Raw genomic sequence first — 17868 nt, forward strand, 5'->3', positions numbered from 1 at the left:
TACAGTGAAGTAAAAAATGTTTATCTATTGTGGTATTGAGGGGCCCCAGTATGAAAACACAAAAAAATACTGTAAATTATGCAATACACAATTTCATGCCGGAACCACATGCAAGCGTAGTATAGGACCCCAAAGAGCTGTGTAAACTGCAAGTTTGCCCCAACCAAATTTCTTCAGTGTCAGAGTGCAAAAGATGTCTTCTCAACATATGGCATCCTCATATAGGTGCAGGCTGGGGATTCCATGTTCTCTCTCATTGCACATATGTTGGTGGAGCATTTAGGAATTCTTCTTGCTGTAGTATTTTCCCCATATGTTCAGTACTCTTTACTAGATTTATTATTGGTAGTCCAGATTGTGACACAGTATATTAAATAGTACACTATGTTGGGAAGCTAAATAATTCTTCATATTAGTACCGAACTATTTCACATTTTCCCATCCACACACCGAAAAACCGTTGTATGGATTTGCAACTCTCAATACCTTGTTTTGTTCCTCTTAGGGATGCAAGAGGGATGACCCCTTTCATGTCAGCTGTTAGTGGAAGAGCCTATCCTGCTGCCATCACCATTCTGGAAACCGCACAGAAAATTGCAAAGGGTAAGCGGAGTTCAAGACTAACAACGTTCTGTGTGTCTGTGTGTCTGTGTGTCTGTGTGTCTGTCCATGTGTATAAATACAAAAACTACATGCAGATAGCGTATCGATTACAGGGGTAATTTGCTAATTGGTTTTTCATCACACGGTTGCAAACTGTTAAGCTGCTGGTGCATTTTTCTTTTTCTGGTTGGCATAATAAACGTGATACGGCCCCATTGATATTTCCTTTAGTTTACATTGTAACTTGACTCCTGTGAATCATGCAGCATTGTATTACATAACTGTACCTTTCACTGTTGGTGGCTCCAGCAGTACAGTGTGATTTAAGAGCCTTTAGCACTAAGTGTTGAACAGTTCGCTGGCAGGTATGTCTTTTCTGCATCTGTTTTATAGATGCCGAGATTATAAATGTTTGTAGCTCCTTTTAACTGGTGAATGGTGGGTGCTACCTAATCTACTTGATTGAAGTCAATCTCTGAAATGTTTTGAAACAAAAAATGGAAAATAAAGCGGTTTCCTTTTGCTTTTGCTTGTTATATATCTATATCCCTATCTATGTATCTCCCGGGTAATTGAATGTAATTATACTTAATATTGCTATTCTGAAAGTATTTTGTGTAAGATATAACCAACGTGAAAATTCTTCCAGCTGAAGCAAATTCAAGTGAGAAAGAGGAGGATGTGTTCAAGGGAATGGTCTGTCCGCCTGGTACCAATGCAGACGACTCTCCGCTCTATGTCCTATGCTGCAATGATACCTGCAGCTTTACATGGACAGGAGCTGAGCATATCAATCAGGTGGGAGAAACACTTTCATACCTACATTTTACAATGCGCCTTCTAAGTTGTTGCTCCTTAAACATTGATTTCTGCTTACATGGTGGGTCAGGTCTCCTGTCAATGCAACACAAAAAGATATGAATTTGAATGGATTCAAAATTTATATTTCTAATAAAAAAATGGCATAGTTCTGGCATGACGGAAATGTGTAAGTGTGTATTTCTAAAGGTATATAGGTGTCTAAAGTTGAATATCTTTTGTGCTGTAAGAATTTGAAAAGAATTGCTTTGCATTGTATAAGGTGCTTTTGTAATCCTGAAAACTCTTACAAGCTATTGGTAATTTGCTAGGTTTTGGCTACAGTAAAACTTCCAGAGAATCTACAGTGTTTGCACTTTAGTACGGTCGTAGCGAAGGGATTTTGGCATTAAAATGTAATCTTTTCATCATTAAACCCTTCAACTTCAGTTACAGGTAATATATTAACGGACAGTTACAGGTTAATTACAAACCTGTCTATATTCACCTTGGTAACTACGTTTCTGCTGATAACTTCTCAATGTGAAGGTACAGTGAGACTTAGAGAATGTAAGCTTTTTGGGGAAGGGATCACCATACAGCAAAAATAAACAAATAATTATATATACAGCTCAACCCCGTTATAGTGCGGTCTGAGTGTGGCTCCTGATTTATAAACATCTCCAAGGGTTTTTTTTTTTTTTTTTTAAATAACATTCAATGCTTTATTGACTTACCCGGCATCTGTAGCTCTCTTCTCTCTGCTGCTCTCATGTCCCTGCTTCATCATGCTGCGTCCACGTGCGCGGCTTTCAATTTGACTTTCGAGCGCAGAGGAGGATCAAATGACCCTTCTCTGCCCAATAACAGCCCAACAGTGAATACATTTTATATATTACAAATGCAGGAATCAAACCCATGACCCTTCATATGCTTATGGGTTTGATTCCTGCGTGTGTATTATATAAAATGTATTCACTGTTGGGCTGTCATTGGTCAGAGAAGAGTCATGTGTCCCTCTGCGCTTGAAAGTCAAATTGAAAGCCGCACACGTGGGCGCAGCCTGATGAAGCAGGGATAGGAGAGAGCTGCAGATGCCAGGTAAGTCTTCGCTGATCGTAGCAACCATTTCACGATCCCGGTTATAACGTGGTCTCATTATGTGGACCCTGAGCACCGTGTTATGAGGTTCAGCTGTGTATACATTAAAAAAAAATATGTAAACAATATAACTTTGTAGAATTTTCTTGTGGTCTCCCTCAAATTGTACTTTTCTATTGAATAGGTTTGCTGCCATACAAACTACGGTTTTCTCTCTAGAGCAGGGGTGGGCACCCTCATGAGTCACCAACAGGTCGGGTTTTCAGGATATCCTGGCTTCAGCACTCAGTGGCTCAGTCTTTGATTGAAGCAGGAATATCCTGAAAACCTGACCCGTTGGTGGCACTTGAGGACTGGAGTTGCCCATCCCTGGTCTAGAGGAAAGGGTGCCAGCATTATATGGTGTGCTCTGTAGTATTGCATTTTCCAGTCTTCCTTCACCCCCAGGTCCATAATCTTCCAGAGGATCAGTATAGCTACCATAAAATATTGTATGAGTCAACATGACACCAAGTGCTGCAGGGGGTTGCATAAACGTGAAGTGTCTGAATGAATGGCTGTTTACTCTGTTCTCAGGACATATTTGAGTGTCGGACATGCGGCTTATTGGAATCTCTCTGCTGCTGTACTGAATGCGCAAGGGTCTGCCACAAAGGCCACGACTGCAAGTAAGTGTTGCAATAAATGAACTGCATATGTTATGCCCCATGTACATAGGAGCTAAACAAAGTTCTTCAATACGTAAAATAACCGCATTGTATCTTTAGTTTCCTGTGGCTTTGACGCCTGTTAAACTGTGTTCTCATTTCAGGTTGAAGCGAACATCCCCCACAGCTTATTGTGACTGCTGGGAGAAATGTAAATGCAAAACGTTGATTGCAGGCCAAAAGTCTGCCCGTCTTGACCTGTTGTACCGACTGCTCACGATCACTAATCTTGTGACCATGCCAAACAGCAGGTACTTTGGTATACTATTTCTTGTAAAAACCATAATGCAGCAACTATAGTTGCATAGAGCAACTATATTGGCTATATTTTAAAAAAACACGGTAGCAACAGCGCTGTACAATCACATTTCTTTCCTAGATCATTTTTTGCATCTGATGTTTCTTTGAAATGATTTTTGAGCTCTGAGAAAGGTGTGTTTTTAAAATGTGGCTCTCGCTTCTGAAAGGCAGCCGGAAAAAGCTGATGCTTCTCTCTCAAAATCTTAGTGCAGATGTCATGACCAAGGAAACAGTGAGGCAGGAAAACTGTACACACAAACACGGAACACATTTTCATCTTAGGCAAACAATACCACACAAGACCACCCAGCAAAAATGTTTTGCTTCTACTAGTCCAATATTAAAGGTGCAGAACTAGTGAAAAATGTCAGTCGTGTACTATAGTAATAATAATGTACAAAACCCTGTTTAAATCCTTTTTGGACAATGTATCCTGAAATGCAAACTTTGTAAACCTGAATTTGTAACAAGGTCCTAATATCTGGACAGGGAATAGTTCCGTGGGCGCCTATAAAATTTTACCACTATAAAGGATATACGAAAACCAAGCCTGTTGGTTGTGAAGATTGTTTATCCTCACGGTGGGCTTGAAAACAAAGAGAAAGCACAACACATAGCGTAATACTGTTGAAACATTAAACAAACAACATATAAGACAACATATAACAGCTGAATACTGAAATGGTATTTTTAGGACAATAAAATCATTTAATAACAATTAATATTTAATATAATGCACAATTTGCATGGACATATAGATTTAAGCAATTAAAAATCTGAATAGGTGGTTCAACTGCTCCGTAGCACCAATGTTGATGATAGCAATGCCTACTCACCAGATGGAATAGGTTTGCAGGCAGTGGATATTTTAGAGAGTATCCCCTCTAATCTGTGTGCTGCTCTCTGCTTAGCTGGCGTCTCTGTCGGCTCGTGGGTGCAGCTCATCAGCGGGGACTCCTGCAGCTCCAGGAAGCACGTCTGAGCAGATGGAACTCAGCTGCAGCTGATTCAGCACGATGTCAGCCACGGACCACCGTGAGCTCGTCTATCTGCTGCTCACTGCTAGCTGGCGTCTCTATCCGCTCGTGGACGCAACTTGTCAGCAGGTACTCCTGCAGGGCGCCAAGCAGGGCGCTTGAATAATGGGAAACCGCAACAGCTGGTTCAACTCGTCGGCGGCTATAAGAGATGGTTAGCTGGCAGCTCACGTTGATTCACCGATGTACGGGGGGTACATATACCCCTGAGGAAGAGAGCAGATCGCTCTTGAAACGCGTAGGGTGGAGGTTCAAGCCCCGCACACATTGGTGTAGTACCCCCCGTACATCGGTGAATCAACGTGAGCTGCCAGCTAACCATCTCTTATAGCCGCCGACGAGTTGAACCAGCTGTTGCGGTTTCCCATTATTCAAGCGCCCTGCTTGGCGCCCTGCAGGAGTACCTGCTGACAAGTTGCGTCCACGAGCGGATAGAGACGCCAGCTAGCAGTGAGCAGCAGATAGACGAGCTCACGGTGGTCCGTGGCTGACATCGTGCTGAATCAGCTGCAGCTGAGTTCCATCTGCTCAGACGTGCTTCCTGGAGCTGCAGGAGTCCCCGCTGATGAGCTGCACCCACGAGCCGACAGAGACGCCAGCTAAGCAGAGAGCAGCACACAGATTAGAGGGGATACTCTCTAAAATATCCACTGCCTGCAAACCTATTCCATCTGGTGAGTAGGCATTGCTATCATCAACATTGGTGCTACGGAGCAGTTGAACCACCTATTCAGATTTTTAATTGCTTAAATCTATATGTCCATGCAAATTGTGCATTATATTAAATATTAATTGTTATTAAATGATTTTATTGTCCTAAAAATACCATTTCAGTATTCAGCTGTTATATGTTGTCTTATATGTTGTTTGTTTAATGTTTCAACAGTATTACGCTATGTGTTGTGCTTTCTCTTTGTTTTCAAGCCCACCGTGAGGATAAACAATCTTCACAACCAACAGGCTTGGTTTTCGTATATCCTTTATAGTGGTAAAATTTTATAGGCGCCCACGGAACTATTCCCTGTCCATACTGTTTTCCTGACCAGGGGGTCAGGCTTTGTGTCCTAGGCAGCCCCTTATGTATAGTTTTATTTAATATATAAGGTAATAGTTACTACACCACACACATTGCGGTTAGCGCTACCTGTTTTGTTGTTTAAGGCCCTAATCTCTGCTGTAATTCACCCTTATGTTGGGCCTTTAACTGATGTTTAGATTGGTAGGGAGTGTAAATAAATATACCCGGTTACCTTCATCGCTCCACCGTTGAGAAGCACTGTTATAAATGAAAACTAAAAATAATTTGAAAAATGTTGGGAAAAAATTATTTGTAAGTACTGACCTGATTTCTTTTGAGCACAATCGCCTATTGTGAAACTAGTCAACAATGAGTTTTATTCAGTGCTACGTGGAATTACCACTTATCTGAGTAGTGGTAGTTGGAAGCTGTGAAACGTACGATTTCTCTGTTTCAGGGGAGAACACCTTCTACTCTTCTTGGTTCAGACAGTTGCCAGACAGACGGTTGAGCACTGCCAATACAGGCCGCCACGTATTAGAGAAGATCGAAACCGTAAAACAGCAAACCCTGAAGGTTCGTGACCTTGTTCTTTCTGCTCTTTGGTGAAAGAAGTGTTCTTCAAACTTACCAGTCATTTTTAATTGGACTGCAGTTAATTATGAATTCTATGCCACTGGCTTCCTTTTTCTGTATGTTTTCTAGTTAAAACAAATCCTGAGACCATTGCTAAATGGAGTGTCCACACAATTGGTAGAGAAGTAACATTTTTTTAAAGGTCAGTTTGGAAGCCGTATAATGATAGCGATTTGATTGCAATAAGAGGCTGCTACCGCCATTTATTGATTAAACCTCCCTTCCATTTCCTTCCATTTCCTTCCATTTCCTTTTTGGTATACTTCACCGGTCTTGTTTTTTCCTGATTTTTTTTTTCTTCTATTGGACATATTAATGTCCAATACTGTACTATGCTTAGGGCGGTGTTAAAACCATTGCAAATGTGCCTACTAGTACCTCGAGGACCGAAACTGTACATTTAAAGTACTGTGCAGATGTCCTGTGTCTATCTGGTGTGATTGCATTTATTGTGATATACTGCACCAACATTGAATTCTTTGGCAGCTCTAATATTCAGAGATATAGTTTGACATGTGCCTGTTATTATTCATTGTAATACTATGTTGCTAAGTGACACTGCTCCCTTTAAAGCTACAAAACGTGAAAAATCCTATGTATTTTGAATTTTTTTTTTAAAAATACATCAGTTCTGTAGTATTAGATAATATCGTCTGCATTTATTAAGTGAAACTTCTTTGGCACCTTGTGAATTTTGATGGGACAAATCTCATTGATGGTAATGAAAATGCGTAACGGAAGTGACTTAATGGGCTGGTGATGTCCGCCCATGCGCAGAAGCAGCCGTTGCTTAGAAGACGTGCGCAGAAGCGGCTATCGCCGCGTGCACATGGGCGGAGGCGGCCATTGCCGAGTGCGCATGCGCAGGGGCGGACACGCCGCTGTGGTCTGTATACACAAAATTAACACTGTTATTAGAGGAATTCCCACTGAGTATAAATATAGAAGTGCAAAAATCTTAGAAATCTGTCATTTTATCATTTAAAAAAAACAGAATTGGAAAAGATGCAAGGTGTTTAAACATATAATTATGATTTATATATATATATACATGAATGTAACATAGTAACTAATTATTATAATAAAAAAAGGTCTGTCACACACACACACACACACACACACACACACACACACTCCCAATGAGTATAAATATCGAAGTGCAAATGGCAAACATTTTAGAAATGTACCATTTATAATAATAAAGGCACAAGTGGAAACCATGCAAAGTGTGTAAACACATGAATTGTATATAGATTAATATAATGTAGCGTTCTAAGTCAAACTTCTTTGCGTTTTGTCACTGAAATCATTTTTTCATTTTTATGATTTATATTGAATTTGACTTTTGAGAGTATTGGCATTTAGATACTTTACAATCCAAAATATATGTATCTTGCTTTAGTTATAAGTCAATTATGTCAGGGGTGCGCAAACTTTTCCCCCAGCGCACCCTGGCCTGCTCTCCTTACCTCCTGGCGCCCCCCTCCCTCCTCGTCTTCGGTGTCAAATGACGCCGCGGGTCACGTGACGGCACAGAGTCTCCGAAGACACGGTAGGAGACGTTGCAGAGGCCTCACGCGATCCCACGGCATTTAATTTAAATGCCGTGGGGAAGAGCGTGGGGCCTCTGCAACCGCCCGCGCCCCCCTGAAAAACCTGCGCCCCCACTTTTCGCATCCCTGAATTATATTATGTATTCCAAGTGATAGTATGGAAATTTCGAAACAAAAATAAATAAAATAAATTCTTCTCTCAATCTTTCATTGAATTAAAAACATCACCATCACAAATACAATTTCTGTGACAAAACACAAACGTTTCACTTACAATGCGCATGCTCAGCACACACAACTTTATTTATTTTTAAGCCCCCAATGCCATTTTTAATGATTGTTTTAATATACGAATCATCCTTTGGTTGCTACAGCAATCATTTTAGAAAGTCATATCCACTTCCTCTTTTGACCCAGGCTCTGATACACCTTTTTAAGCTCTGCCTTTTGGTAACAAAGTATCACAAACAGATCTGTTGCTGTGTTCCAAACATCACTATCTATTACTCTGAAAGCTGTAACAACAATGTGTTACACTTAGTAATATAATGTTACATATCAGCTGCAACATTTCACGGACCACAGCACAAAGTTAGAAGGTGGCCATTTTGTTAGGCACACAATAAGCATTTTTACAGATTTATAATAAGAGCACCAAACGATTGCCAGCTCAAGTAAGAATGTAGAAGTATACATTGTCACATGTTTTACTTATTAAAAAAAGGGGGGGGGGAAATGTTTTATTGTTGACCTATTTGAACTGTGCTTCTTACTGTGCACTCTTTGCTGGCAGTTGGTCTGGTGGTAATGTAATCAAGGGGCTCCATTTATAGCATTTTGTTATCGGAGCTGCTCTTAAAACCCATTCTGACATCTAAACCGTTACATGGGGAAACAGATAGATGATGTATTTAATTTTTGAAGGAGGAGAGAACTTTCTAAGGTTGAGCAGGGATCCTGCTAATTAAAGAACCATGTGCAGATTTAATTTTCATGCAAAACCCATGCCTGTGCCGGAATGCACCACAAGTGCTGCTGTTAGTGGTTAATTTACCTCAGCTTGCATACATATCTACACATGGGGTAGCCAACTCCAGTCCTCAGGAGCTATCAACAGGTTAGGTTTTCCGGATATCCCTGCTCCAGCACAGGCGACTCAATTAGTGGCTCTACTGAGCCACTGATTGAGCCATCTGAAGCAGGGATATCCTGAAAACCTGACCAGTTGGTAACTCCTGAGGACTGGAGTTGGCTACCTTTGAACTGCGTGTGACTAAGAATGTTTCTAACACAGATACCCATCTGTTGCAGCCATAATAGTGCGAAGCCTTTTTTGTTCTTCTCCACTAAACTGTCTGATTGTGAGAATTTGGGATTGTGCTGAGCAAAAATAACATGTTCCTCTTCCTTCATTGTAGATTCTGATATGCCAGATCATGATTTAGAGCCGCCACGGTTTGCTCAGCTTGCCCTGGAGCGTGTTTTACAAGACTGGAATGCCCTTAAGTCTATGATCATGTTTGGCTCGCAGGAAAATAAAGACCCGTGAGTGACTGTTTACTCTCATATTTATTTCATACTGTGGCCATGCAGCAGAAAGTGCTAATGTAAAGCTCTCTTCTCTTAAGTCTTAGTGCAAGCAGTAGAATTGGCCATCTACTCCCTGAGGAACAAGTCTATCTTAACCAGCAAAGTGGTACAATTCGGTTGGACTGTTTCACCCACTGCCTTATTGTCAAATGCACTGCAGACATTTTGGTAAGTTATTTACTTTCGTTTTTAGCGTTCAACTTGTTTCCATTCCACAGAAATCGATCAGAGTGGGTTCAATGGATATTAAGCTGCAATGTCTGTGCACCACGTGAGCTTAAAAGTGATGTTTTTTTGTGCAGAACTCTTCAGCATTGTTTGGAGTAGACTTTGCCATAGTTCTTTAAAGAGTTATAGCCAAGTGACTTTTCCCTGACTCCTCAGATATTGTAAGGCTTTTTTTGGTGGGGGGTGTGGGGAGTAGAGACTGATAAGTTTGTTTGGCTGGTAAAATTTGCAATAATGATTTTCCATTTTGTTATATTTCAAGCTGTTGGATACGTTGCTGGGTACCCTTGTGAAAGAGCTACAAAACAAGTACACTCCTGGGCGTAGAGAAGAAGCGGTCGCCGTCACAATGAGATTTCTGCGCTCAGTGGCTAGAGTATTCGTCATACTCAGCGTAGAAATGGCTTCCTCAAAGAAGAAAAAGTAAGTTAGGGGATTTTTTTTTTTCTTAATCACCACGATGCTGCTTTGCTTGAAAAGCGTCCATACAGTACTTCTGACAGACTGAGAAGTGGGATTGCTTTATTTGAGGGATAATGTTTTGTGAGTGTTTTGATCAAATTTGCAGTGTATGTAAGTAACGTTAAAAAAGTGGTGGTGGTGTGCCTGATTTCAGGAAAATAAGACCCGCAACAGACGTTCATGTTTTGGAACAGAGAGACTGTAACAATTTTTAATAATGTTAATTAAATAAAAATCAGTGTAGAAAATCCATATACCTTGGTGGGGGAAAAAAATATAGTAAAAGTGTACACATCCATAATATTAGCGCTGTAATATTATGATGTATTCTAAATGTCTTGATTTGGCTTCCCAGCAATTTTATTCCACAGCCAATAGGCAAATGTAAGCGAGTGTTCCAGGCTTTGCTTCCGTACGCGGTGGAGGAGTTATGTAATGTTGCCGAATCCCTGATTGTTCCCGTGAGAATGGGCATTGCACGTCCAACCGCGCCCTTCACGTTGGCTAGCACAAGTATAGATGCAATGCAGGGCAGTGAAGAGCTGTTCTCTGTGGAACCTCTTCCACCAAGACCATCTGACCACTCAAGCAGGTAAGATCAGTGTTGGATGGTGTTGTCTTTATAATATATTACTCGCACATTATCACCTTTCAAGTGGAATTTGTCTGTGGTTTGTTGTTGGTGTTAATGAAGGGTTATGTCCCACTTAAGAACACATCAGTGTAGTCAGTCATTCATTTAACACTTCCACTACAATTTGTGTTTAGATTTAAGATAGAAGTTCGCTTTTTAAACCTGGGTTTAGAAAAGCCTTGTTAAACATAAGAGGATAGCATAAATACGTTGAAATCTAATAGACTTTTGTTAGAAACTAGTTAGAACAAAATATCACAAGAAGAACAATGCAGCAATTGTATTGATCAGGTCTGCGTTAAGAACTCTTGGTTCATAAATAGCATCAGGACTTTTGAAAATATCTATCTGTTCACTACAAACAGATGTTCTTTTACTGGGATCAAGAGAAGTAAAAAAAAACACCTTTTTTTGTAGCTCTTAAGAGACATGAGCTGGTTTTGAGAAAAGTACCGTATCTCCAAGAAACGTCTCATCGAATTAAATAAATGCAGAGGACAAACACGGATCATTAGTAATAAACAATTGATGATGTTACTTCCAGATTTGTCTGCGTGTTTTGTGGTCCTTTCGGACCTAATGCAGTCATTACATGAAATTATAAAGCTACCATATCTCTTTTAAGACTAGGTTTAGCAGCACAGCAGAAACTAACTTCACTCTGGAACCATTACTAGATCTCCACCTAACCCTTCAAGAGATTGTGTTGTGTAATATTTATGATGGAATCAAGACGGGAGGGTATTGTAATACACAGTATAAAATATACATACATGTTCAGTAAGCATAATAAAGGACACTGTAGCGGTAATGCAAGGTCTCTCTGGTTGTGGATGAAATGCTTTATAACATAAAGAGGGGCAAAATAAAAGTTAATGTAACTAGTACAGGGTTCCCCTGTAAATATTAGTCTTCCCAGTACCACCCATCATCGAATGATTAATGCAACTGTTTATTTTGATACAAAATGAATGTATTTTTGTTCTTACTTTTTCCCCTTATACAGTTCCAATCCGTCCCAGTCATCCTATATTATTAGAAATCCTCAGCAGAGAAGAATAAGTCAGTCACAGCCTGTGCGAGGCAGAGATGAAGAGCAGGACGACATTGTGTCAGCAGATGTGGAAGAGGTAACTTCCTGAGCCATTACATTCAGTGTCTTGTGTAGGGCACTTACCGGACTGGTTAAAGCGTAGAGACAAACTTCCTCCTCCGCCTGTCTTTGGCTGCTTCCATGTGTGGTTCTCACTTTTCTTTTGCCGTACGTTTTTTTTATGTGGATTTATTTTCTTTTTCCATGAAGCCCTCCATGCTGACCAGGCTTTCTCTGCAATCATGCGGCACTACTGCCCATATACATGTGCATGCCTTTTATTCTCCCAAACCCTTATCATGCAGCTATCCTTCCCCCTTCCCTCCCCCGCCCCCCCCCCCCACCCCCCACAGGACCTCCCACCGCTCCCTCCATCTCTTGCAAATAGGATCCCAATTCTTAATTCTGCTGGGAAAAAAATACTTTTTCAAGGGGTTTTGCTATATAGTCACATAGTAATTGTATGTCCAGGTGCCCAGTAAAATAATGTAGGTGCCCGCTTGGCTTTTTGCGAGGGTCCTCTAACTGCAGGAGCTAAATAGGTGTGGTTGGATTCCTGGCTTAGTATTTTATTTAATTACACCACTTCCCCGTTTAATGGTGTATCTCCTATTTGTGCGAGAATTTCCCATGTCCAAGAAATATAGATCTAAAGATATTTTGTGGGTGCTCTTAAAATTGGCCATCATTCTAATTTTGTAAACTGCTTTTTAACTTGAGCACTGCACATTTGTAATGCTTTCATTGTCTCTAACAGAAGCACCAGGCATAGTACATTTTGTGCAATTTCTTATTGAGCCTCTTGCCATTTGGCTTTTGGGCATAAATTTACAAATCTATTTAATATACCTAATATAGTTAAAATGATTAAGAAGTGGTGATGAGGGAAATGAGTCAGCAGACATACGGAGTATATTGTGGTGGCGTCACAAATCTGCTGATCTCCTCTGCTGATCTCCTCTGCTGCAGTCCTTAAACAGATGCGCACACTGACAATCTGATGGGGATACACTCATGCACATGAGTAACTCAATGGAGGGCAAAATAAATATACACAACCGTTTTGTAATATATTTTAAATTTGATTGAAAAATATTTACGTACATTTTCGCAGAAGGATTATTATTTAAATATATATATATATATATATATATATATATCTGAAAACAACAGAGAAAAAGCAACCTTTAAAAAGCACACGGACATAGATTAAAGTGTAACAAAGGAAAATGTATTAAAGTGAGTAAAACGGGATAAAGTTTAAAAGACAGTTTCTCGTCGAAACGCGTTGGAGTGGGAGTCTTGTTGAGGGGGACCCCTACCTTCTTTCACCTGACATGGAGTTTTGACCTACCTTTCTGCCTGTGACATCCATACACTGAGTGGTGACGTATATCTCACTTTGCTATTAATACAACTCTTGTATCCACACCATGCAACCATTGTACAGCTTATACTGTATGATGATTCTCAATGTGGTTACAATATCTCAGTGTAGGTTGATTATTATACAGGTGTGCTCATACAGAGCCCCCTGTGTCCTGTGCATGTCTTGTTTTGGATTATGTTTAGACCCTTGCCTCCAGGTCCACATTGTCTGGTAGTGTTGAGCCCCCCCATTTCTTTTAAACTTTATCCCCTGTTTTACTCACTTTAATACATTTTCCTTTGTTACCCTTTAATCTATGTCCGTGTGCTTTTTAAAGGTTGCTTTTTCTCTGTTGTTTTCATATTGATCTAACCTTTAGCACCACTGTCAAGTTTAACTTCTATATGACTTACGAACAGTTGTTTTGGACACTACTGATTTAAGTGTAGAGCGATATTTCTATGTGTCACATTATATATATATATCTATATATATATCTATAAAGTTATTTAAAGTCACAATATGACATACAGTGCATGAATAACCTTTTTTGTCCCAGGTTGAGGTAGTGGAAGGAGTGGCTGGAGAAGAGGACCACCATGATGAGCAGGAGGAGCATGGGGAGGAGAATGCGGAAGCAGAAGGACAGCACGATGAACATGATGAGGATGGTAGTGTGTTTTCTGCATACTGTAACCGTGCTGCTCTTTGCCTGTATCAGATTACGTGACTAATACCAACGGCTTTGTTTTATTTGTTGCGTTAAAGGATCTCTTGCCAAGCATTCGGGTCATAGTACATTTTCTTGTACTAAAGTTGTATTCTCAATGTTCCCTCTGTTCAACCGCCCCCAAATTCCTGGGTGTTGAGGCTTATAGATGGGCTAACTGAAATGTAAAGTTATTTGCCCTTGTAGTTGCTTAGACTAGAATATCAGGGTGGCTGACTGTAATTAGACCTGTAGATAAATGTTTCATACCGTGGTCACAGATATTGCTGTCCTATAGCTGGCCTGTGACTTCAAATTAGGACAGTAGAGTATTTGATTAACAATGGCGTAAAAAGTCTTGACAGTGTGTGCAATAGACTTCATTTAAAAAAATAAATAAAGCCTATTTGGAGGGGAGGAGGTAGGGATTAAGCTAAAGATATTCAAACATGCATCTCGGCCATTTGTATAAATGTAGTTTTACAAAATATTTAAAAGCAATTGGTTTGTGTGTTTGATAATCTGTGTGTAGTACACTTAAATGGTGCACGATTTCATTGTTTGCATTCAGGAAGTGACATGGAGTTAGATCTTCTGGCTGCAGCTGAGACAGAAAGCGACAGTGAAAGTAACCACAGCAATCAGGACAATGCTAGTGGCCGGCGAAGTGTTGTCACAGCTGCAACTGCAGGTTCAGAAGCAGGTACAGTTGTAGTATGTTTTTACCAAGATAGAGCAGGGGTGTGCAAACTGGGGGGTGCGAGATTCTCTGCGGGGGATGCGTCAGTTTGAGAGGCCCAGCGCTCTTCCCGAAGGCATTTAAATGCCGGGGGAGCGTCGAAGGCCTCTGTAACTTCACTTATCTTGGCTCAGACATCTTCTGGCGACGTGTCAAATGACGCCTCTCGGTCACGTGATGCCACGTTGCCATGGCATCGTGACGTCAGAACGCCGGAGCAAAGGTAAGGAGGGGCGGTGCGAGGAGGGGGGGAGAGCTGGCAGGGGAAAAAGATTGCGCACACCTTAGAGAGACTTCAAGTGTTCACCGAGTCAAACAAAGAGTAGTGTGCAAAGTGTGATCATTGTTGTTATACAGGTGCTAGCAGTGTCCCAGCCTTTTTTTCTGAAGATGACTCCCAGTCCAATGACTCTAGTGACTCTGACAGCAGTAGTAGTCAAAGCGATGACATGGAGCAGGAGACATTCATGATAGATGAACCCTTGGAGAGGTCAACAAACAGCTCCCACGCTAATGGTGCTGCCCAAGCTCCCCGCTCGATGCAGTGGGCAGTGCGGAATACCCAGAGCCAGAGAGCCACAAACACTGCTCCATCCAGCACTTCAGCTCCAGCAGGCAAGTGGGAATACATTCACAGGCCTCTCTTACCAAGCATCCAACCCATTTTTGCAGCATTGCGCACGTGGCGTTTATGTGAAGGACCGCACGAATGGAAATCTCTCACAATAACGTGCCTGATACGGTTTAAAGCAGTCAATTAGCATTTCATCTATGCATTTGTGAAGCTTGTTGAAAAACAATTGGGCTCCTGCTAGCCAGAATGAGGTAGTCCTTGGAAATTGGCCTAACATTTTAGAGTTGAACATTAATTTGTTGTCCGTTTTCTTCAGATCTGTAGATTTCATAATCTTGTGCTGAGCAAAGTATGAGTGTGTTAATCCTGGAGAGCAGGATGCTGGGTTGGGAATATGGGCCTAAACTGAACCTTCTGTAGGTTATGAAATCTAAGAAATGTAACTGCTAATCAAACTAAGCAGATGCCCAATCCGAAAATAAATGCATTTCAATGTGAGGAGTGAGATTGTCTGTTTTTTTTTTATTTGCTCATGATTGTTCCCTCTCGCTGTACTTTATGTATACGAGTAATTCATATTTAAAGAGATTAAATAATAAAGTAAATCATGAATATTTGATCACCTGGTTGTTGGTGTTTTGCAGCAAGTTCAGCCGGCCTGATTTACATTGACCCATCTAATTTGCGGCGGAGCGGCACCATCAGCACAAGCGCGGCGGCGGCTGCGGCAGCTCTCGAAGCGAGCAATTCCAGCAGCTACCTGACCTCCGCAAGCAGTTTAGCACGGGCCTACAGCATTGTCATCCGTCAAATATCTGACCTGATGGGACTGATCCCCAAGTACAATCACCTGGTGTATTCTCAGATCCCAGCTGCTGTGAAGCTGACCTATCAGGATGCAGTTAACTTGCAGGTACGAGTTTGCATTTAGAAATGCGACGCCAGTGTCATTGCGGCTCACATTGCTCATTCTAATGCTGGTTTAGATCAGCTTTCTGTTTCTACTTTTGGTGTTTAGTAGTCAGGTAGTGAAACGAGAATTGCAGTGTTATGGTGGTCAGTGCATTTTCATGCAGTATTAAACATGCTAGCGTAAAATTGTATGCTGCACTTGTTTCCTTTGCTTGGTATATCTCCGCAAACAGTTACGTTTGAGTCGTTCAACGGTTGCTTTATCTACCTGCTTTAAAGGAGCAATGCCATGTATTATTTTTTTCTCCTTTAACTTGTACACAGGATTGAAGCAAAGGATCTCAGGAGCTGAACCCCATTTATTTAAGCTCCGGAAACCCCTGCTTCCAGAGATACTTATCTCTGAAGTGGGTGCCGTTATCGCTGCAGTTTTAAAGCTCCCGCGCCACATGGGGGCCAATAAGAAGCCTCACTGGGTGACATCACGGCTTCCTATTGGCCCGCAGGTCCCAGGAGCTTTAACAATCCGCCATAATGTGAATCGTGTAGGGGCTACCAGCACCCTTTACAGAGGTAAGGATCTCCGGAAGCAGGGAGTCCCCGGAGCTGAAATGTATGGCGTTAAGCTCCAGAGACCCCCTGCTTCCATCATACATAAAAGAAAGCAAATCAATTAAATAAAGAAACAGCTTGGATTGCCTCTTTAAAGCAACAGCCCCAGCTGCTCGTTTATTATTAATATTTATTTATTACAATACTGAAGTTGTTCCTGCAATTATCTATTTTAGGTGCAGTCACCTAAAACTTTAAGTATCTTAGGAACCAGAGGTCCCTGTGTGTTAAAGTAGCGCTGCAGTAAAGGAAAGTCCCGATGCACGTCCAATAGGCCAAATTATTTACTACATTACTAGATGTTTTTTCTATATGTTTTTCTTCTCATAGCTTTGGGTCATTTAGTTACATATTTTGGAGAAAACACACGAAGCCTGCAACCACGTCACGGTGAACCCTATCCGCAGGTCCTACACTGCCTATTGTATACTGTGTCCTTTGAATTTCTACCACTGGAAAGAGAGAAGAAACAACAATAATACAAACAATAGCCTGGGATGTGTGATACGTATGCAGTGCCTAAAGGGTTAAAATTTAGGAGCACTTCATGAGCTACAGTGCAGTTAAAACTGGTAATTAAAAACCAGGAGTGCCCTAGTACAGTCAGGGGTGCTAAACTCCAGGCCTCACCCTCCCCCCTCATCCGCCTCCCCCCCCCCCCCAACAGTTGTTCATGTTTTCATGATATCTCAGCTTCAGCACAGGTGGCTCAATCAAAGGTTCGGTCTTAGACTGAGCCTCTGGTTGAGCCACCTGTGCTGAAACTGGCATACCCTGAAAACCTGACGTGTTGGGTGGGCCTTGAGGTCTGGAGTTGAGCCCCCCTACCCTAATAGATGGTTGCTGGCTGGAAATGGCGAAAAGATTGAACTAAATGAAACAGACACGAGAAAAAAAAATATAGAAAAAACATGGTAATGTACTAAATAATTTGTCATATTGGACGTTCATTGGGGCGTCTTTGTGTGTCGTAGTATACTTTGCCACTTTCCCAGTGGCACTCCAAATCACACAAATATATATATTATTGTGGGTCTGGGTTCTAAGCTCACTAAGATTGTGTGTGTCTAAGTAAAAACAGCACTGCTCCGGTCTGCCCAATATAGAAAGTCTGTTTGCATCTGGTTGAGATTGCTGCTTTAACTTCAGCGCCCTATAATTCGGTATTTCTGTTTGGGGCAAAAATGTAAAAT

At 41.2% G+C, this 17868-nt stretch overlaps 1 protein-coding gene across 1 annotated transcript in view; it reads left to right on the forward strand.

The window, feature by feature from the left end:
• UBR5 (ubiquitin protein ligase E3 component n-recognin 5) overlaps positions 1-17868 on the forward strand; it is an 86912-nt gene that overhangs the window by 52151 nt on the left and 16893 nt on the right. Inside the window, exons 26-39 of the mRNA XM_075582573.1 lie at positions 506-603; positions 1253-1401; positions 3079-3170; positions 3314-3460; positions 6022-6140; positions 9172-9298; positions 9382-9511; positions 9834-9994; positions 10389-10625; positions 11674-11797; positions 13689-13800; positions 14410-14541; positions 14935-15192; positions 15796-16064. Of these exons, the coding sequence (XP_075438688.1) occupies positions 506-603; positions 1253-1401; positions 3079-3170; positions 3314-3460; positions 6022-6140; positions 9172-9298; positions 9382-9511; positions 9834-9994; positions 10389-10625; positions 11674-11797; positions 13689-13800; positions 14410-14541; positions 14935-15192; positions 15796-16064 (2155 nt within the window). The remainder of the gene's footprint in view (positions 1-505; positions 604-1252; positions 1402-3078; positions 3171-3313; positions 3461-6021; positions 6141-9171; positions 9299-9381; positions 9512-9833; positions 9995-10388; positions 10626-11673; positions 11798-13688; positions 13801-14409; positions 14542-14934; positions 15193-15795; positions 16065-17868) is intronic.

The sequence above is a fragment of the Ascaphus truei genome, chromosome 2 (genome assembly GCF_040206685.1).
Source record: "Ascaphus truei isolate aAscTru1 chromosome 2, aAscTru1.hap1, whole genome shotgun sequence".
Taxonomy (NCBI): domain Eukaryota; kingdom Metazoa; phylum Chordata; class Amphibia; order Anura; family Ascaphidae; genus Ascaphus; species Ascaphus truei.